At 45.6% G+C, this 21,817-nt stretch overlaps 1 protein-coding gene and 1 long non-coding RNA gene across 6 annotated transcripts in view; one reads left to right on the forward strand and one right to left on the reverse strand.

Annotated features, from left to right (window-relative positions):
• SDHAF2 (succinate dehydrogenase complex assembly factor 2) overlaps positions 1 to 10,579 on the forward strand; it is a 13,103-nt gene extending 2,524 nt beyond the window's left edge. For 2 of the 3 annotated variants that reach the window (XM_082477582.1, XM_082477580.1), the window contains exons 2-4: positions 1,716 to 1,939; positions 2,020 to 2,129; positions 9,828 to 10,579. In XM_082477582.1, the coding sequence (XP_082333708.1) occupies positions 1,716 to 1,939; positions 2,020 to 2,129; positions 9,828 to 9,958 (465 nt within the window). In that variant the 3' untranslated portion in view covers positions 9,959 to 10,579. Of the gene's footprint in view, positions 1 to 338; positions 1,282 to 1,715; positions 1,940 to 2,019; positions 2,130 to 9,827 lie in introns of those variants that run through there. The other variant, XM_082477581.1, reaches the window with a different exon arrangement.
• The window catches only part of LOC309668167, a 31,142-nt gene continuing 19,348 nt past the window's right edge, over positions 10,024 to 21,817 (reverse strand). For all 3 annotated transcript variants that reach the window (XR_014268099.1, XR_014268100.1, XR_014268101.1), the window contains one exon: positions 10,024 to 21,533. This is a non-coding gene — a long non-coding RNA (uncharacterized lncRNA). The remainder of the gene's footprint in view (positions 21,534 to 21,817) is intronic.

Here is a 21,817-nt window from a genome sequence, read left to right on the forward strand (position 1 = left end):
CCAGCTAGAGAATCTAGGGGCCTGTCAAACCTTTTGTGTAGAAATGTCTTCTCTAGACTTGTGCATGTAGATTCCTAACTAGAGGGATTTGCTGGCTTCTTTTTTCAGGCGCTCATAATCTCTTGCTCCCTCTGGTGTCCCCTTTATGGTACTACAGGTTCTCTGGAGCTGCCTCAAGCCTCCCAGCTCTCCTTCTCAGCAGCCCCCAGGCTTCAGAGTATCCCAGGTCCCATGAGCGCTGCAGGTTGGCCAAGACAGAAACCAGTCCCTTGTGCAGCTCCTTGAAAAGCAGGAGTTTCGGATGCATGCTCCTCCTTTCTTTCCATTGGCCTCTGTCTGCTGTACCATAGGTCCTCAGAAGCAGCAGCAAGCTGCCCAGGTCTCTTTGGCTTTCAGAGGCCCCCAAATATCTAGAGTATGCTGGGCCCTGTCAGTGCTCTGAGACAGGCAAGACAGAAGCCATTCTCTCAGGCAGCTCCCCAAAAAGCTGGAACGTAGACACACATTCTAACTCTTCCTCCCCAGGTAGAAGTCAGGAATTGGGGGTTTTCTTCTGCTTGTTTTGTGCTAAGCCACAGGTAGGGACGATGGCGAGTGAGTGTATGCTAGTGCAAACCCTCACCTATTTCTCAGCAGCCCCCAACCTGGCACCTTTTCCGTCACACTTAGGTTCAGACAAGACAGAAACTAGTCAATCAGGCATCCCCCTGAAAGGCTGCATATTGGGTGTATGTTTCAGTCTTTTCTTTCCCTCCCAGGGAGAAGCCAGGAGCTGAGAATTTTCTCCGGTTGCACTGGGCTAAGCCAAGGGGAGGGACTATGTTGAATGAGTACCATAAATTTTTCTTCCAGCTGTAGTGCAGCTGGTTTTGTGCTCACCTGAGGTTCAGGAGCCTCTTAGCTGGTTTCTGGATTTCTCATAAAGGGAATTGGTTGGTGTATTGTTGGGTAGTTTGTGTCTCCGTGGGAGGAGGAGAGTGTGGGACTTCCTGTTCCACCATCTTGCTGACGTCACCACCTTCTCATTGCGTCTTGATAGTTTTTGCCCTTCTCTAGATTGGGAGACTTTGGGGAATTAGGGACCATACCATCACCATATGCTCAGATTTTAACCCAGGCAGGTGATTAGAATGCAAACCATATTGTAAGAATTTTAAGGGAATGCAAAGGAAGGAGAAAATATTTCTGCTGGAGAGGTTCTGGAAAGACACTGGTTAAGAACATGTTTGCAGTCAGGGGTGGGTTCCAGTCTTCACAGCAGTTACTATTTGGGTGATCTTGGTAAGTCATTTAACCTCTCCGAGCCTCAGCTTCCTAAGCTGTAAAGTGGGGACAGTGTCAGCATAACTTCTTTTTTTTTTTTTTATTGAGGTATAGTTGATTTACAGTATTTTATAAGTTTCAGGTGTACAACGTAGTAGTTCACAATTTTCAAAGATAAAACTCCATTTATAGTTATTATAAAATCGGCATAACTTCTTAAGGGCTGAAGGAGATCAAATGCATTTTGCACGTAGTAAGTGTTGAGTGAATGACAAGGATGGTCGTCCTTGTTAAAAAGTTGTTTGTGGGGACTTCCCTGGCGGTCCGGTGGTTAAGACTCCGCATTTCCACTGCAGGGGGCGCAGGTTCTATCCCTGGTCGGGGAACTAAGATCCCGCATGCTGAGGCCAAAAAAAAAAAAAAGTGTGATATTTATGGCTTATTTGTTTCAGATGCTTGCTCTGTCAAGGCGCCACCTAGTGTCTCCTTCACTCAGAGTGACATCATTCAGACGCTGCTACAGAGGTGACAGCCCAACAGATTCCCAGAAGGACATGATTGAAATCCCTTTGCCTCCGTGGCGGGAGCGAACTGATGAATCCATAGAAACCAAAAGAGCCCGGCTGCTCTATGAGAGTAGAAAGAGGGGAATGCTGGAAAACTGCATCCTACTTAGGTAGGGGGATCGGAGTCTGGATGTCACTTCTCTTTGACTGGAGACAGGCTTTTCAACTTCTTTTTCTTTCTTCTTTCTAGCCTCTTTGCTAAGGCACATCTGCACCACATGACAGAGAAACAACTGAACCTCTACGATCGCCTGATTAATGAACCCAGTAATGACTGGGATATCTACTACTGGGCTACAGGTACTGGGCGTGATAAGCAACATAAGGTGAAAAGTAGGATGACTTGGGCTGATTTGAGTCTGGAATGGTATCCTGGGCAATTTTTTTTTCTTTTATCATGTAGTAGACTCTCAACCCAAACACTCTTCAGATTTTTCCAAAGCGTGCAAAATTTGTTTTATGAGGTAAGGTTCTTTGTTTGCAAGCAAAAGAAACCTATTCTGTCTAACTTAAGCAAAAAAGGGAATTTAGTGGAATTGTACGGGAAGCTCCCAGTGTCAAAGGGAAGGTTGAAGAAAACCAGGCCAGGAATGGAGTGGAACGAGACAGCTCAGGCTGCATAGCACGAGGTCTCCAGGAGTCTCACTCTGGCACCACCTTTGTGAGGAATGAATTCTCACTGTGTATAGTTAGGATTAGCTTTGGCTTTGAGTAAAAAAAACCCAAACAATAATGGCTTAAAGAAGACAGAACAATGTTTCTCTTTCTCATAACAGAAGTTCAGAGGTAGATCCTCCAGAGTGCACAGAGGGGTTTCAGAGTCACGAAGGCCAGATTCCTCTTGACTTGCTGTTCCTTCACCCTCCGCCTGTGTAGGGCTACCTCATGACCCAAGATGGCTGCTGAGGCTCTATCTGTCATGTCCATATTTCAGCCAGGGAAAAAGAGTAGGAGAGTACACCCCATTTTTTATGGATTCTTCTCAAGAAATTATACACCATAATTCCACTTATTTTCCACCTGTCACTCTTTAGTCACATGGCTACACCTCACCATAAGGAAGAAATAATGTAGCCTATTCCATGTGCCCAGCTAAATTGGGGATCCTATTATCAAGGAAAAATGGGAGAATAGATATTAGGAGACTTCTCATCCATTTCTGTCACTCTGCATCTCCTGTTTTTGTGTTTCCACTCAATATTTGAACCTTAAAATAGAAGCTATTCTATAGGTTCCAAGTGTGAAGTGTGACGATAATACAGGGTCTAGAGGCTTACATAACCGTTAGAAAGCCCACAGAGTGTAAAATATTTACTATCTGGCCCTTTATAGAAAATATTTGCCCCTGACTTAGCATAGTGCATTTGACATTCATCCATGTTGTTGTATCAGTAGTTCATTCTTTTTTTTTTTTTTTTTTTTTGGCTGCATTGGGTCTTCATTGCTGCGCTCAGGGTTTCTCTAGTTGTGGCGAGCGGGGGCTACTCTTTGTTGCGGTGCATGGGCTTCTCATTGCAGTGGCTTCTTCTGTCACGGAGCACGGGCTCCAGGCATGCAGACTTTAGTAGTTGTGGCTCACGGGCTCAGTAATTGCGGCATGCAGGCTCTGGAGCGCAGGCTCAGTAGTTGTGGTGCACGGGCTTAGTTGCTCTGCGGCACGTGGGATCTTCCCGGACCAGGGATTGAACTTGTGTTCCCTGCATTGGCAGGCAGATTCTTAACCACTGCACCACCAGGGAAGTCCCAGTAGTTCCTTCTTTTGTATTGAGTGGAATTGCAGCGTGTGGATGTACCACAGTTTGTTTATCTGCTGACCAGTTGAAAGACATTAGGATATGTCCAGTTTTAGGCAACTATGAATAAAGCCTAAACTGTAAATCTTTGCATACAGGTTTTTGTGAATGTAGGTTTTAGTTTTTCTTGGTAAATGCCCAGGAAAAGGGTTTCTGGGTCATATGGTAAATGTATGTTTAACATTATAGCAAACTTTATTGATGGACATTAAAATTTGAATTTCGTATAATTTTCATGTGTCATGAAATATTCTTTTGACTCTTTTCCCTCAACCAGTTAAAAATCATTCTTAGCTCACAGACCATACAGAAATGGGCAGTATGCCATCGTTTGTCAACTCCTATGTCAAGTAAAAGAGGCCAGACTCAAAAGACTCTACACTGTATGATTTCCATTTATATGGTATTTTGGAGAAGGCAAAACTACATAGCAGAAAACAGACCAGTGATTGCCCAGGACGGAGTGAGACGGGAGGAGGAGATGTTCCACATCTTTACCAACACTTGGTATTATCAGGGTTTAATTTGTTTTTGTTTTTAGCCATTCTAAGAGGTATGTAGTGATGTGTCACTGTAGTTTTAGTTGGCACAACCCTAATGACTGAGGATATTGAGGGTCTTCTCTTCTCTTTTCTTTTCTTTTAATATTTATTTATTTAGTCGGCTGCACTGCATCTTAGTTGCTGCATGCAGGATCTTCGATGCGGCACATGGAATCTTTTAGTTGCGGCACGCGGAATCTTCTAGTTGCGGCATGTGGGATCTAGTTCCCTGACCAGGGATCGAACCTGGGCCCCCTGCACTGGGAGCGTGGAGTCTTACCCACTGGACCAGCAGGGAAGGCCTGAGGGTCTTTTCAAGTCATTTGCCATTCATACCTCTTTGGTGTTGTGTCCCTAAATCTTCCTCCTGCCTTTTTTTTTAATTGGGTTTTTTGTTTTCTGTTTCACTACCAGCATTTGATGCTATAAATTTCCAAGCACTGCTTTAGCCTTATGATACAAATTTGGATGTGTTGTGTTTTCATTTTCATTCAATTCAAAATAGTTTCTAATTTCCCTTGTGACTTCCTCTGTGACCTGTGAGTTATTTAGAACTATGTTTAATTTTCAGATATTTCTAGATTTTCCAGGTATTTTTCTGTTATTGATTCCATTGTTGCCACAGAATGCTATATATATGTATGTATGCTATATAATTTCAGTTCTTTTAAATTTCTTTAAATTTGTTTTATGGCCTGAAATGTGTATGTCTTTTTTTTTTTTTTTAATATATTTATTTATCTTTGGCTGTGTTGGGTCCTCGTTGCTGTGCACGGGCTTTCTCTAGTTGTGGCCAGTGGGGGCTACTCTTCGTTGCTGTGCACGGGCTTCGCATCGCAGTGGTTTCTCTTGTTGCAGAGCACATGGTCTAGGCGCGTGGGCTCCAGTAGTTGTGGCTTGCGGGCTCTAGAGCGCAGGCTCAGTAGTTGTGACGCATGGGCTTAGTTGCGCCGCGGCATGTGGGATCTTCCCGGACCAGGTCTCGAACCCGTGTCCCCTGCATTGGCAGGCGGATTCTCAGCCACTGCACCACCTGGGAAGCCTGAAATGTGTATATCTTAATAAATGTTCCATGTGCATTTATTTGAACACAACATGTTGTTCTGCACTTGTTGATGAAGTTTTCTGTAAATATCAACAAGGTCAAGTTGGCTGATACCGTTCTTCGTGTCTTGTACATTCTGGTTGATTTTGTCTGTACTCTCTATCAATTAATAAGGAGTGTTGAAATCCCCAACTATAATTGTGGATTTGTCTATTACTCCTTTCAGTTCTCACGGTTTTTGCTTCATATATTTTATAGCTCTGTTATTATGTGAAGACATATTTAGAATTGTTAGATCTTCTTGATGAATTGAGTCCTTTATCATTATATAATGTCTGTCTTTATTGCTGATAGTTCCAAAGTGTCTGATAGTAGTCACTCCAGCTTTCTTTTGATTAGTGTTTGCATGGTATATATTTTTCCATTTATATTAGTTTTCTATTGTTACCACAAACTTTAGTGACTTTAAGCAACAACCGTTTATTAGCACACAGTCCTGTAGGTCAGAAGCTGTGCCCAGATCTCACAGCCTGAAATCTACATCATCTCTTCTACATTCCTGCCCGGAAGCTCATTCAGGTTTCAGGGAGCATTCATTCCCTGAGGCGTAGGACTGAGATACTGGTTGTCTTGCTGTTAATGTCTTTCAGCTTCTAGAAGCTGCTCTCGGGTTCTTGCCACATGGCCCCTCCGTCTCAGCATTGGAGATCCTCCCTAACGTGGAATCCCTCTCATGCTTCAAATCTCTCTGACTTCCCCTTCTGCCACCAGCTGGAGAAAATTCTGCTTTTAAAGAGCTCACGTGATTAGGTCAGAACCACCTGGATAATTTTCCTGTCCTGACTGTGCCGTATAACATAACCCAGTCACGGGTGTGAAGATCATCATATTCACAGTCCTGGGGATTACACAGGGCTTGTACACAGGGGAGTGGGAGATACTGAGGGCCAACCTAGAAGTCTGCTTACCACACCTTTCTTTTAATTTATCTTTGTCTTTTTATTTAAATTGAGCTTCTTATAGATAGCATATATAATCATTCTTTTTTATCCAATCTTATAGTCTTTATCTGTTCATTGGTGTGTTTTGGCCATTTACACATAATTAATTACCAGTGTGGTTGAACTAAAATCTACCATCTTTTTTTTGTTTCCTATTTCTGCTGTCTGTTCTTTGTTCTCTTCCCCCTCTGTTTCCATGGATTTTTTTTTTTGAGTATTTAAAATTTCATTTTATCTCCACTATTGGTTTATCATTTATATCTCTATATAATTTTTTTAGTGATTGCCCTAGGATTTACAGTATACATCTTTAATTAATCATAGTCTACCTTCAAGAATAGTATACTGCCTCATGTATAATGTAAGAACTTTCAGTAGTACACTCCAATTTCTCTCTTCCATGTTTTGTGCTTTTGTTGTCTCACTTTTTACTTTTACTTACATTGTAAGTCTACACTACATTTCTATTGTTTTACTTTAGACAGTTATCTTTGGAGCAATTTAAAATAAGGGAGAGAATACATTGTATTTTGTATTTGTAAATATGTAAATTGTAACACATATATAAATATGTATGTAACATATAACACATATTATGTATAAGGTACATTATATTTACCTTCATTTTAATCATCTCTGGAGATCTTCATTTCTTTACGTAGATCCATGTTTCTCTGGTATCATATTCCTTCTGCTTGAAGAACTTCCTTTAATATTTCTTTTAGTGTAGGTTGGCTATAATGAATTCTCTCAGCTTTTGTTTGTCATTTCAAAAGATATTTTCAGTGGATATAGAATTACAGGTTCACAATTATTTCTTTTATTTTTTAAAATGTTTTATTTATTTATTTATTTATTTATTTTACTTATTTACTTGGCTGCGCTGGCTCTCAGTTGTGGCAGGTGGGCTCCTTAGTTGCGGCATGCGAACTCTTAGTTGCGGCATGCATGTGGGATCTAGTTCCCTGACCAGGGATTGAACCCAAGCGCCCTGCATTGGGAGCTCGGAGTCTTAACCACTGCGCCACCAGGGAAGTCCCCACAATTATTTCTTTCAGCACTTTACACGGGCCCTCTTCTTTTGTGAGGCTGTTAGTATGCAGGATCGAGTCAGTCTGGTTAGGAATTGAGCTGGATTTGAACTGTGTTTTCTGCCTTATGTTACTGTTGGAAATTTTTCATCCATCATCTCTTCATATGTTTCTTCTGCCTCATTTTCTTCCTCTTTTCCTTCTGGGATTCCAGTTACACTTAGTTTAGACTGATATTGTCCCACAGCTTTTGGATTCTGTGTTTTGTGTCTTTTACTCTTATTTTTCTCTTCATGTATTAGTTTGAGTAATTTGTATTAGATAATATTTATTGACCTTTCTTCCACTTCACTAATTCTTTCCTTGACCATTAAATCTTATGATGAGTCCATTTTGCTTATGGGCTACTCTATTTCTATTTTTATTTTTAACATTTCCATTTGACTTTTACAATTTCCACCTCTGCTGGAGCTCCTTATCAGTTCATGCATTTTTCCTACTTTTTCCACTAGCACCTTTAACATAATAGTCATAGTTACTTTATTTAAACCCCCTATCAAATAGTTCTAACATCCGCATCATCCCTGAGTCTGTTTCTGTTGATTGCTTTGTCCCTTCACAGTGTGTTATTTCTCACTTTTCTTTTGTGTGTGTGTTAGACACATTTGATTAAATGTTAGACATCATGAGTGAGACAGTAAAAACTGAGGGAAATGGTATTTGTGCTTAGAAATGGGCATGATTCTCCTGCCGGGCTGTTGGAATGGGAATCGAGTCAGTCTAGTTAGGAGTTAAGCTTACTTTGGATTTTGTTATTGCTTTGGTTCCCTTCAGTTCACCACCAGCCTCTATTGTTACCATGTGCATCTTCCTATATTTCTGTGCTTCAAAGGAAACCTCTCTCCATGCTCTTGCCCTCTCCCAGCTGTAGATACCTATTGATTTCCGCTTGGTGCTTGTTGGTTTGGGGAAGAGAGGGTATTCTCTATTATCCTGGTCCAGCTTTGGTCCCTGTGGCCATGGGTCTTGGGGGTGGGCTTTCTCAGTGATCCTGCTGGTCCCATCAGGGTAGAGGATTTTTTTTCTTTTACCCTTCCACCAGCCCAAATGTGTCCTCACATGTGCCCTGTAGGAGACAGGATTCGCTGATCTACTCCCAGCCCCTTGAGGCTTTTGTTCTTCGGAGAAGGAAGGGCCAGGCTGGGCATTATGCTTTTTTGGGCGGGCGGGCAGTATTGGCTGCCCCCTCCTCCTGGCCTGTATCACTGAGGGAGGCTTTCTCCAGCTTCCTGCTCTGGACACAGTCTTTGTCATGCGCATACTTAGTGGGGGATTGCTGAGAAGAACCTGCACATTGGGGCAAATTCTCCTTGTGTCTGTGGCTCCCAGAGATTTTGTACTCTCAGGCTAGCCTACTTGGCTTTCAGCAGTTGATGAACAATTTTAGCTAAATTCTTCTTACCTGTTTGTTTGTGCCCAGCGCCTCGTCTTCCTGTGCCCTGTCTCAAGTGAGCATGTGTTCATATCCATTTTCTCCTTTGAGGGGTCTCTCTTTGCTTAGATTTTATTCTCTTGGGTACCCTGTGACCTCAGCTGTCTGATGACTTCAGAAAGTTATGACAGTTCTACTTTATCTGACTTTTTCTTGTTGGGATGAGTATAATGTTCTTTCTAACTTTCAGCATCCTAGGGGGAAGCCTAAACCTCCTTGATCTTATTCTGATTGTCACACACAAAAAAACAGATGCCAGGCTCTGTGCCAAGTGAGGGGAAATCAAACTTTGTTTTGGGGAATTCCCTCTCCTAGTATTGTACTTAGTCTTGCTAGGAGGGTAATTCCAAAGCATATTACCTAAGGTTTCCCCGTGGGAGGCTTTGCTTGTAATTTGAACCTTAAGTGAGCATCTCACGGTTGGAAAGAAAGATAAGAGGTGAGCAGCATCCTGCCAGACTCTCTTCCTCTGGCCTGAGGCTGGCATCCTCATCTCTCTGCTCTCGGTGCGTTTGTTGCCTCTCCATGCAAATCTGGTTCTCCAGGTTCATGTTAATTTGGGGGGCCTCTATTAGCTTTCCAGTAAATTCTTTTATGCTTAAGTTTACTAGAGTTATCAGTGGCTGTCACTTACATCCAAGGATTTCTGCCTCAGGAAATATATAGGCTAGAAGGGAAAACAGTACTCAGAAAACAACTGAAGTACCAAATGCAGAGCAAAACAATACGGCCAAGATTGGACAGGCCAGGGGTCAGCAAAATTGCTCATGGAAGACCAGATAGTAAATGTCATCGTCTTGCAGTCATATGGTCTCTGTGGCAACTACTCAACTCTGCCATCGTAGCACAGAAGCAGCCACGGACAGTATGTAAACAAGTGAGAGCAGCTGTCCCAATAAAGCTCTTTACAAATAGTGGCTGCTATAGGTTGCCAACCCGCGGTACAGGCTGCCGTGTATATTCAGAGGAAGAATGGAGCTGCTCTGTGTATCCACTGTGGTTTTTGGCCAAGGCCAGAGTTTCGAGTTTCAAGATTGTTATAACTGACAACTGACTGACCAACGTAATTCTTTTTGCCCATCCTTCTCTTGCAGAAGCAAAACCAGCCCCAGAAATATTTGAAAACGAAGTCATGGCCCTGCTGAGAGACTTTACTAAGAACAAAAACAGAGAGCAGCGACTGCGGGCCCCAGATCTCGAATACCTCTTTGAAAAGCCACATTGAGCTGAGCGCCACTGCCTGCCTGGCCTCTGTCTGCGGATGCTCACTGCTTATGATGGGTATTGACCTTGATGTCCTGCTTCTCCTTAGATGCTCAGCCCACCCAGACCGTTGGTCCTGTCTCCAGTGATGGACCCGCCTCTCTCCTGAGGAAATGTAAATGTTCAGTGTATCTCATTCTAAGACCTTGTGGTTCCGTTCTAAGCCTCAAAGCGGTTTGTCTAAATTACCGGTGTTCGGGCCTGACTTTCTCTGGCTCCACAGGAGGGCACTGTAGGGGAAGCGGCTGTGCCAGCTCGTTGCTTCAGCCAGAAGTGAGCTCAGTGCAGAGGGGCAGCCAGCTCTGCGTGCTGTGTGGAAAGCTCCCCGGGTGACCCAGGGCTTTGTTCCAGTGAAATTCCCCCTTCCAACCTGGGATGGTTCTTTCTGCCAAGGGAAGCTGATCCAAGCCCCCTGAGCGGAATCCTTCAAGGGCCCAGCGGGCAGAATGAGGGCAGTGGGCAGGAACGGTGTGGGCGTGCTGCTCAAGAGTCGGCATCCTCATCAGATTTTCTCTAAAATGCTCACTTTGTAAACTGAACGATAATTGAGTATTAAAGAGTATTTTAAAAAGGAAAATCACAACTCCCCAGCCCTCACACAGTTATTTTAATTTTGTCTCTTCTCATGTAACCCACAGGCATACATTTATAGAGCTTTACAAGGTCACAATCGTAGGTTTTATCTTCATGCAGCACTATAGCAAACATTTTCTGTATTTCTACAGTCTCCACGATCGTTTTAGTTGACAAACTAGTAACGCATAAGAAATAATATGTTAGGATGAATTAGCTGAAAGTGTTTAGCTCTAGGACTAGAAGGTTTCGACATTGCCAGGAGGGTAGTCTCACTGGAGGAATTTTCCCCTAGGAGCTGTAATCCAGTCAGAATGGCCATCACCCAGACTGGGCCAGGACCATTCAAGGTGAGGAAGGCAGGCCAGAACTGCTAGGCAGGCAGTTGGCGAGCACAAGAGCTGCACGCAGGCAGGAGGTACACGCTTCCAGCGCTGTTGCGCTTCGGGGTTCCCACGGGGCTTCCTCGTGGTCCGCCTGCCCCTCAGTGTTCCTGGCTGAGGAGGGAAGAGCAGAGAACCAGCCTTTGTTTATTTACCTTATCTCAGTAGAGCTTCACAGCTCCCCTGCAGACAAGTGGTGTCACACCTATTTTGTAGATGAGAAAGTGGGCTCAGAGAGAGTGATTTGTCCAAGATTAAGTCACTACTCAGTCAGAAAGCCAGAATCTTGCTTAGTTCAGTCTGTCTCCAAAGCTCATGAACTTTCTGCCAGAACATGCTACCTTACTGGTGGAAACTGTGTAGAAATCTACGCTTTGAGAAGTTATAGCAAAGAAACTTGACGGTTCTGAGCCATGACCTGTGTGTCACTTAGGGCAGGGCTCCCCAACCCCCGGGCCATGAACTGGTACTGGTCCACGGCCTGTTAGGAACCGGGCTGCACAGCAGGAGGTGAGCGGCGGGTGAGTGAGCAAAGCCTCATCTGCTCCCCATCACTCGCATTACCGCCTGAACCATGGCCCCCTCCCCCCGTCTGTGGAAAAATTGTCTTCCATGAAACTGGTCCCTGGTGCCATAAAGGTTGGGGACCGCTGACACAGGGGACAGGAAGCTGCCAGATGCTTCCCAAAGTAAGCCCTTGGTCACCCACAGTAGCTCTCATGAGGGTAGGCACGGGTTACAAGTCAGATCCTGACTCTGCTGCTTACTGTCTGGATAAATGAATTGGCTTGAGCCTCGATTTCCTCATCTGTAAAGTGGGGATGATGACGCTCCCTGTCTTAACTATTTATGAAGAGCAGACGTGAAGAGATAAAGCACACGGAGCTCTTCCGTGGTCCCCAGCACGCTGTAAGCTCTCGGTAGACGTTAGGTGTCAGCATTAGGTCATGGCCTCAGCCTGAGATTTAGGAGCTGTCTCCTAACACAAATGGCCTGGCATGTCAGCGGGGTCACCAGAGCTTCATGCAAAGCAGAGTCCTGCAGGTAGGAAAGCCAGACCTGTTAAGGAACCACGGGATGTCTTACCAGCCAGTAAAGACTGGAGACAAAACAGACCCTGGTGTCAAGGACTTCAATGGAAAAATCTGTAGCACTGTCTCCTAAGCAAGGAATGGGAGTGAGAAATGGGGGGCAGAAGCAGACATCGATCGCCCTGGGAGCTCACCACAGACTCTGGCCAATCTCTCGGGCCTCATTTGATGTACTGTGTGGAGAATGTTAAACAGAGTTTATGTAGAGAGATGTCTAGACTTGTCAGAAGTGCACATGAGTTGGGCAGTGACTTACGCATCTATCCTGGACTCTTATGCAACAGATCCCAGCAGCCAAGTATGCAGCTTGGGCTTTATCCCCCGGGGGTTTGATCTCTCCTAACCCTGATTTTGTCTTATTTAACATAACGTTCAGCTGCTGCCACTTTGACCTAGGAATGGCATGCTTCTAAAGGAGTTGTTTTCTTCCCAGGCTGCTGTCTTGTGTCATCTCTGAAAGTGAAGGATCTTGCTTAACTTCAGCTGCTCAGTGTCAGACCAGGGGTGCTATGTAAACAGTTTTTCCCTTTATTAGGCATTAAGTAAAACTAGGCCAGCCACAGGACATTTTTTAAAAATTAATAAACATATTGCAAGGGCCAGCAGCCCCGCAAGGATCTGTGATGAACAAAACTGGACTTATTCCTCTCCCTGTGACACATCACTGCTCACTGACCTCATTCAGAGCCTCTGTGGGGCACACAGGCGTCTGGCTCTGCCCTGTCCCATCTGAAGTGGTCTCACAAGGCCTGTCGCACAGGCTCCCACATCAGACGTCAAACTGGGGCAGTAAAAGCTGTCCTCTCCCCATCATTTCCTCTCTTAATCATTTTAAGTCTTCAGAATCCATAAGCCAAATCCCTTTTGCCCGACCCTGAGCCTTAGATGGGGCATATCTGTCGGGGTCATCGCAGAGGCACCTCTGACTGGTGTTGGCCATCGTCTGGAGGTCATCTGCTCTGTCTCTTCAGCTCAGCGAGGGTGGCACTGACCCAAACCTTGTTCATATTTTTAAACATCCCCAGGGAAAGATTCCACTGGGAGAGTAGAGAGTCTTACTTTTATCTTTCCATCCATCTGCTGCTATCGTGGCTAGACAGGAAGTTTCCATGATGGGGAAGTTCACGCAGCCTTAAATGGCAAGCTGGGCTGGGAGACCTGTGCTGACAGCATCTTATTGGTACAGCCCGTCATATCTGAGGACGGAGAACTTGCCATCCTGCAGCTGTCAAGCTGAGGGTGCTGATCAGCTCCCAGTTAAGCCACCTTGTTCGGCTTCCCAGTGAACCCTCTGGCACTGAGGACCGGTGTTAGGCTCTTCCCTAGTCAGGTGACGTGGCATTGGTGAGACAGGTGACCTGAGGCAAGGAGTGGAGTTTAAGTTTGCCTTTAAGAAACAAACGTCTGTCAGCAGTCAGACATTTCAGGGCGGATGGTGGAAAAGTTGAAGCTATCCAAGATAAATAACATCAGGCATCCAAGGAGAAGACGTGCAGAGGAGAAATCTCCCTCCTCGTAACCTGAGAGGTAGTCTTTTGCTAGGTCCCAGGTCTCGCCTGAATCCAGATACTCCTGCCAAGGAGAATGTTCTCCTTAAAAGGACAATGTGAACACATTTTACATAACTCCACATCACAGCATGTAGAGTTAAAAAAGCAAATTATGATGTTAAGATGTACATTTTGTTTCGCAGTGGATTTCAGTTAGTCAGTATGTGGTGAAATGTTCACATCTGGTGATGCCCTGGGACACGTGCTGGAGAAATAGAGCAGAACGGTTCAGGGCAGCTGCTTGGGGGTCAGGCCTAAGGTAGAATCCTGGCTCTCCCATCGGTCAGTTGGGTGACCTTGGTCACGTTGTCTAACCTCTCCACGCTTCCGTGTCTCATCTGTAGAAAGGAAAGTCAAAGTACCACCTCACGTGTGGGTGTAAGGACTAAAGAAGTCACCTGTGTGAAGTGCTCAGCACAGTATGTGGCACCTGAGTGACACTCGTAATCACGGCTAATGGTGGTGTTGGCCGAAGGCACGCCCAGCACCGCTAAGAGCTTTCCTCGAATGACATCACTCAGGCCTCACAACAGGGATACGAGACAGGCACAACTATCATTCCCTTGGCCAGGTGAGGAAAGTGAGGCCTGGTGAGATGAAGCTGCTTGCCGGAAGCCGCAGGCGGGAAGCGGGGGGTGGGGGTGGGGGCTGGAACTGGAAGCCGGGCCTCCAGGGCCTGTGCACCGAGGCCCCGTCTGCTACCTCAAAACACGGAACTGTCGTCATTACTCTTCTGCTCCTGACTCCTCACCTGAATCTTGTCTTGGTCCGTGGAGGACTGCTGTGCAGAGCCCTTCGCAGAGACCCCCTCTTGGTTCCCTATAGGCTCCCCCCTCCCCCTCGGGCCCTGACTCTTGTAGAGATGATGTCACAGCCTCAGCAGTTCCAGCCTGAACACCTGAGCCCTCCAAGCGGGACGGGTGCAGCCTAGCTCTCCAGGTGACGGTCTGGAGTTCAGAGAGACTGCCTTTGGATTTTCGGGGGGCCAGGGGCAGGGCTCGATCTCTGCCCTGCTTCAAGGCTTTCATCCTTACCCTGAGCAGCAGAGATGAGGATGGAAGCTTTCTGGGTCTTGCTGTCACTATCCGTCTTTTCCCTCCAAGCCACAGGCTGTCTCTGAGAGCTGGATGTGGCTGGTCGGAAAGACTATGTGAACCCCATTCCAGGGCCCCCAGCTGAGTTGTCCAACCTCTATTGCGTCCACTGGCTCCATCACTTTTGCTGACAAGCCACTGCTGGTTGCTCCTAAGAGCACAGGCTCTCCCCTGCTCCCCTGTCTCTCTTTGCTCCCACCCCTCAGCAGAGTCATGCAGAGGTGAGAAGGTTTTAGTAGATAACTTATACTAGATACTGTGTTTCCTGCGCAAATAGAAACAGCAGTGGGCTTGGTCCAAACAGGAAGAGTGATGCTCAGAAATGTAATTAGAAAGATACACTGTAACGGTCTTCACTAGATGCTGGGGATCAGAGATGGATTTTTTTTTTTTTTTTGGCCACACTATAAAGCATGCGGGATCTTAGTTCCCCGACCAGGGATCGAGCCTGTGTCCCCCGCAGTGGAAGCACGGGGTTTTAACCACCGGACTGCCAGGGACGTCCCTATAATTTCACTCTTTATTTCACTGATTCACAAGCAGAGGTTGTCAGCCCTAGCACCATGTGCTAGGCCTAGTGCCAGGCCCAGGAGACAGAGGTGAATGAGATACAGCCCGTGCTCCAGACGACCTTTGAAGGAGGGATAAGCGAACAGAAGAGAAGTGAGGATTGGTCCGTGTGTCTCAGGCACTGACTCAACTGGGCACAGGCCGTGGGACATCCAGCCGCACGTGACAGGCGCACCTCCACACCAGGCCATGGAGCTCTGAGACACCTACTTTTAATATCCTGGAAATAGCTTCCCTTGTTCTGAATTCACTCTCACCGATCAATTTTATGAGGGTCTGGCAGACTCAGCCCTTGTAGCCACTCCCTTTGCTGTGATTTTGCAGGGCCCTCCCCTCTGACCCTGGGGTCAGCCAGGGCCTTGCTTGGCCAACGGGATGTCGGTTATCATGAAGTAAGCAGGGCCTTGAAAAGCACTGGCACGAGTGGGCTTGCCAGAGCGCTTGTACCTCTTCTGCCACCACCTGAAAGCCTGCCCAGCTTAGCTTTCCGGAGGATGAGTCATGTGTCCAATTCATCCCTGTCCCCTTAGCCAAAGTCAGCTGGTAGGTAAGTGAGACTAGTCAAGACCAGAAGAATTACCCAGCCAAGCCCAGTCCAAACTGCAAACCCAAAGACCCTTAAGCTAAATGAATTCTTATTATTTTAAGCCACCAAGTTTGGGGGTGATTTGTTATGCAGCATTATAGCTACATACAGTTACCAACAGTATTATAGCTGTTGGTAACTGATAACAGATGGTAATTGGGCTTCCAGTGTAGATTTGCTTATAGAGAAAAAAAAAATCACCGACCGACCAGCATGAGTGAGTATCCTGTCCCCTGGGCAGGTGAACTTCTCACTATAATACTTTTTAAAAGGAGGCTGCTTAGTATATCAGACTCTTGTGAACTTAGTATCAGCATCATACGAACACATGTAATTCCTCCTCGACTATTTGAACAGCCAACATGTACCGAGTGCTTTCTCTAGACCACACATTGGGCTAACACAATACCTGCATTGACTCACTCAGTTCCTATAACAGCCCTATGAAGTAGGTTGTACGCTTATCTTCATTTTGCCAATGAAGAAACAGGCCCAGATGAATTGAGTTACTCGCCTGTGGTGACATTGGCTTAGCACTTGGGCAGAAGTGATCAAAGTGATGGAGGATCCTTGAAAAGTAGGAGTTCTGTGTTCTGCACTAGTGAAACACTGGGTAAAGCTAATGCCTGCTCTGACTGGGGAGGTACCCTATGTGTTTTCCAAGCTGGCAGCCCACAAGGAAGAGGCTGGAAAGCAGAAAACCAATCAATCATCCCTATTGGCTACTACCGGCTGCATTTGGTGAGGATTTAGAAGGACAAGATGATCTCAGCAAAGAATTACCTGGTGTTCAAGTAGGAATGAAAGGAAATAGAATCCAGAAGTCTTGGGCCTTCCAGGGTTAAACATCTATACGCTAAATAGAAAAAGATGAGATATAAGCAATGCTTTGGGCAACAAAGGCCCAGTAAGACTTTTGCCTTAGATGAAGTGTCTCAGGACAGGATCAGATTAAAGGCATGCCTCCTATTTATTGTTCTAAATGTGCCTCAAGATAGACACTGAGGAGGGGAACCAGCAAAACAAGTTAAGCTCAAGAATTAGGTCTAGGGAAAGACTGGGTGAGTGTGGCTACTGGCACATGAAAACTTTTCCTTTCCTGCTCTTCACAAGTCAGCTTCTCCGAGGGGTTGACTACACTGTTTCCACTTCCTTGTCTCCTTTCCTTATCTTATCTTCACCTCTCTGGCTTTCCACCTCATTATTTGAATGAAAGCATCTCTCACTAAGGTCACCAGGACCTCCATATTACTAAATCCAGCGGACATTATTCAAAGCTTTACTTTTCCCTCTGACCAACGATAGAAACCTCCCCGTCCCTTGGTTTTCATGATTAAGCATTTCCTTTCGTTTCCTTCTGCCTTTTCAGCCCCACCTCTACCTCTTTGGAGGCATCTCACCCCCCCACACCCCCCCACCGTCATTAAATTTGAAGTTCCTCATGATGCTGTCCTAGGAGCCCTCCTTTTTTCTCTCCGTACTCCCTCTAGTGATCTCACCCACACCAGGGTATGGACAATTTTTTTTTGGCCATGCCACGCACCTTGCAGGATCTTAGCTCCCCGACCAGGGATTGACCCCGGCCCCATAGCAGTGAAAGCGCTGAATCCTAACCACTGGACCGCCAGGGCATTCCTGACAATTCTTAAATCTATGTTTCAAACCATACTTTCCTTTGAGCTCCAGCCTGCACATCTAACTGCCAGCCGGACTCCTCCAGTGTGTCTCTAGGCCCAGCAAACTCAGCACATCCAAAAGGGAACCAGGCTATTCCCCTTTCCTGACCCACCCCACAAAACCTCCCTAGTCTTCCTCTGTAGTCCCTCAGTGAAGGGCATCAGTATCCATCCAGTCACTCAAGCTAGGAATTGTTCTGAACCCCTCCCTCTCCCTCCATTTCGTCCCCAAGACTGGTTGACTTACCTCCAAAAAAGCTCTTGAATCCATCCACTTCTTTCTGTCTCAGCATCATCACCATGGTCAAAGCTACTCCCATCCTTCAGCTGGACAACTGCTACAGCCATCTGAACCCCCTTTGAATCTGTCCTCTACCTGCAGCCCTGAAATCAGTGTATTCCAATGCATTGTTCTGACCATGGCTTCCCCCCTCCTGAAAACCCTTCAATTTCTCTTAAATAAAAATGAAAACCCTTGACATGACCTTTAAGGTTCCTGCCTGGGATGCCCACATCTTAAACCTCATCTTGGCCTCACTCTCAGTTTCTGTGCTCCAGCTCCTCCTAGGCTCCTTCAGCCTCTCATCCTCTCCACGACCCCTCCCACCACAGGGCCTTTGCACGGTTCCCTCTGCCCAGAGTGCTTTTTCCTCCCTTTCCTTCTTCACTCCTATCCTCTTTCAGATCTCTGCTCAGGTGCCACTTCCTCAGAGAAGCCCTCCCTAACATCTCAGTTTTAAATCCGTCACTCTCTGATCAATGCCCGTCTCCCCACTGGACTTCAAGTTCCATGAGGACAAGGACTAGATCTATTTTTGTTTGCCTGAGATCCGTAGTACCTGGCACATCACTTGGCATGTAGAAGGTGTTCCCAATTATTTAAGAAACGAGTAAAAAAAAAAAAAAAAATTGATGTGTCAATCTGATTGCAGAGCTCAAAGCAAACCTTTCCAACAGCAAGAGCTGTGGGTCTGCAGGGGTCAGAGGCCTCTTGGGTCTCCTGCTGTCCTGAGATTTTTTTTCCCCCTCCCTAGTTCCAATGGTTCAGTGTGCTTGAAGGATTGGTCCCCTTCTTTCCAGGTGGCTGGATGCCCTCAGACTGGGGAGAAGGGTTTTAACGAATAAGATCTGTCTTTCTCACTGTGGAAAGTGGAGACAGTTCTTGGTTCTCTGCCCAGGCGTCTGGAGGACCTGAGATGCTAAAAGAAGCGAACTCCCAAAGCCAAGCATGCTTCAGGAAATAGATGCACCAGAGGGCCCTGGAGCCGGGGCCGCTGGGGTCCATCCTCCCCTGCTGAGTGTGGGCCTCACATTTCCCACAAGGCAGCAGAAGTAGCTGGGACTCGTGTCTGCGTGGGTGCTCTGTACTTGCTCGCTCTCTGCTTTCTTACTCCCCGTTCAGTGTGGTGGACCTTCTTAGAATCTCCCCCGACCACTCGTCCCCACCAAGCACATATACTCCCTGCCTTGGTTGTATCCTTCAAACTGTTTTCCCAGGTAGCAATGTTCTCCGCCCTTCCCAGATGCAGGGAGGCGGGTGGCGCTTACTGCGGCCTCCCAAGCCAGGCTTTCCCTGGGTCGTCTCACAGCAAGCCTCCTTTCAGAGGAGATTGCATTATCCCATTTCTACACGAGGAAACTGAAACTCAGAGAGGCTTGCCCTCGGCCACACAGCTGGCAAGCAGCAAAACAGGGTTTAAATCAAGGTTGCCCCAGAACTTGTGTACTTCCCAGCACCCCACTTGTCCCAGACTTACCCTGTTCACTCATTGCCATCGTGAGCTCTGCCATATCCATGCGCCATCTATACTAATGTTCACTTGCTATCGTTCTTAAGTTGAGCCCCTTTTTATTTAAACAAATTAATTTTATTTTATCTTTTTTAACTCTTTTTTTTTTTCTTTTCTTTTGGCCACGCAGCGTGGCTTGCGGGATCTTAGTTCCCCGACTAGCGACTGAACCTGGGCCCTGGCCGTGAAATCGCCAAGTCCTAACCACTGGACCACCAGGGAATTCCCTAGACAAATTAATTTTAAAAGGAAACTTTATATCATCACTGTAAATGGAAAAAGTCATATCAATAGTGTCACTTGCCAAAATTAAAAAGGTAACTATAAAAATAAGTACATAAAATGTTATTGAATTTTTCTAAATTATAAAAAATTTCAAACATACAGCAATGTTGAACGAGTTTTACGGTAAGCACCCAGCACTTAGATAACCATTAACTTTTCACTCTACTTTTCACTCTACTTGATTCGCTGCATATCTGTCCATCTTTCCATCCCTCTTCCCACCCATTCATCCATCTACTTTTGGATGCATTTCAAAGAAAATTACAGACATCAGAACACTTCCCCTAAATACTTCAGAATGCATATCATTAACTCCACTTTGATATTTTGTATTTAAAGTTTTTTTCTCTTTTGCTGTAAAATGTACGTACAGTGAAATGCACAAATCTTAACTCTACGTTTGCTGAGTTTTGACAAATGCTTGCATCAACCTCCTGTCAAGATGCAGAAATTCCCATCACCCCAGAAAGTTCCCTCATGCTCCATCCCAGTCGGTCCTCACAGCACGCCTCCCCACAGCCCAAGCAACCGTATCTCTGATTTTTTCTCTGCCATAGATTAGTTCTGTCTGTTGTAGAATTTCATATAGATGGACTCGTACAGTGTGGACTCTTTTGCACGTGCCTGCTTTCATTCAGCTCAGTGTTGTTGAGGTTCATCCGTGTCATCGCACACATCAGTATTTGTCCGTGTTTAATACTGAGCATGCGTATTCCGTTGTCTGACTCGACCAGTTAGTCCATCCATTCGCCTGTGAATGGACACCTGAGCTGTCACCAGTATTGGGCTATTATGAATGAAGACACTACAAACAAGTCCTGTGAACACATATTCTTATTTCTCTTGGTGAACATCTAGAAATAGAATTGCCGGGTCATAGGAAGGTATATGACTGGCTTAAAAGTGACTGTCAGGACTTATTGATGTACCATTTTACACTTCCACCAACAACGTATGAGAGATCCAGCTGCTCCACAGCCTTGTCAGCACTTGGTGTTGTCAGTGCCTTAAATTCTAGCCATTCTGGTGGGTATGTCCTGGTGCCTCACTGTGGTTTTAGTTTGCATTTCCTTGACAATGAATGCTGTTGAATGTTTTTTCACATGCTTTTTAGCCATTCATATATCTTCTTTTGTGGAGTATCTGTTCAACTGTTTAGCCCATTTTATTTTATTTATTTATTTTTAAATTTTATTTATTTTATTTTTTGGCCGAGTTGGGTCTTCACTGCAGCACATGGGCTTTCTCTAGTTGCAGAGAGCGGGGGCCACTCTTTGTTGCGGTGCACGAGCTTCTCATTGTGGTGGCTTCTCTTGTTGCGGAGCACAGGCTCTAGACACGTGGGCTTCAGTAGTTGTGGCTTGTGGGCTCTAGAGTGCAGGCTCAGTAGTTGTGGCGCACAGGCTAAGTTGCTCCACGGCATGTGGGATCTTCCCAGACCAGGTATCGAACCCGTGTCCCCTGCATTGGCAGGCGGATTCTTAACTACTGCACCACCAGGGAAGTCCTGTTTAGCCCATTTAAAAATTTGGTTCTTGTCATTTTATTACTGAATTGTAGGTCTTTATACGTGCTACATACAAGTTGTTTGTCAGATACATGTTTGCAAATCTTTTTACCAAGTCTGTGGCTTGTCTATTCATTTTCTTAACGTGACTTTTGAAGAGCTGAAGTTTTATACTTTGATGAAGCCCAATTTATCAGCTTTTTCTTTTATGGTTATTGCTTTCTGTGACCTGTTCAAGAAGCCTTTCCTTATCCCCACGTCATGAACAGAGCTTTATATCTTGAATGAATTTTTAGGTATGGTGTGAGGTAAGGCTTGGGGTTCTTTTTTTTTTTCCCATGTACATATCCAGTTGTTCCAGCATCATTTATTAAAAAGACTTCTTTTTCTATTGGATTGCTTTGGCATCTTTGTCAAAAATCATGTCTGTGACTGTAAAAACAAACAACAACAATGTTATTAAATTTTTAAAAATTTTAATAAAATGTTTAAATGAAAATTAAGTGCACGTAAAAGTACTCTAGGGGCTTCCCTGGTGGCGCAGTGGTTGGGAGTCTGCCTGCCGGTGCAGGGGACACGGGTTCGGGCCCTGGTCTGGGAGGATCCCACATGCCGCGGAGCAGCTGGGCCTGTGAGCCACAGTTACTGAGCCTGCGCGTCTGGAGCCTGTGCTCCGCAACAAGAGAGGCCGCGATAGTGAGAGGCCCGCGCACCGC

This window comes from Balaenoptera physalus (assembly GCF_965194825.1).
Source record: "Balaenoptera physalus genome assembly, chromosome: 10".
NCBI lineage: Eukaryota > Metazoa > Chordata > Mammalia > Artiodactyla > Balaenopteridae > Balaenoptera > Balaenoptera physalus.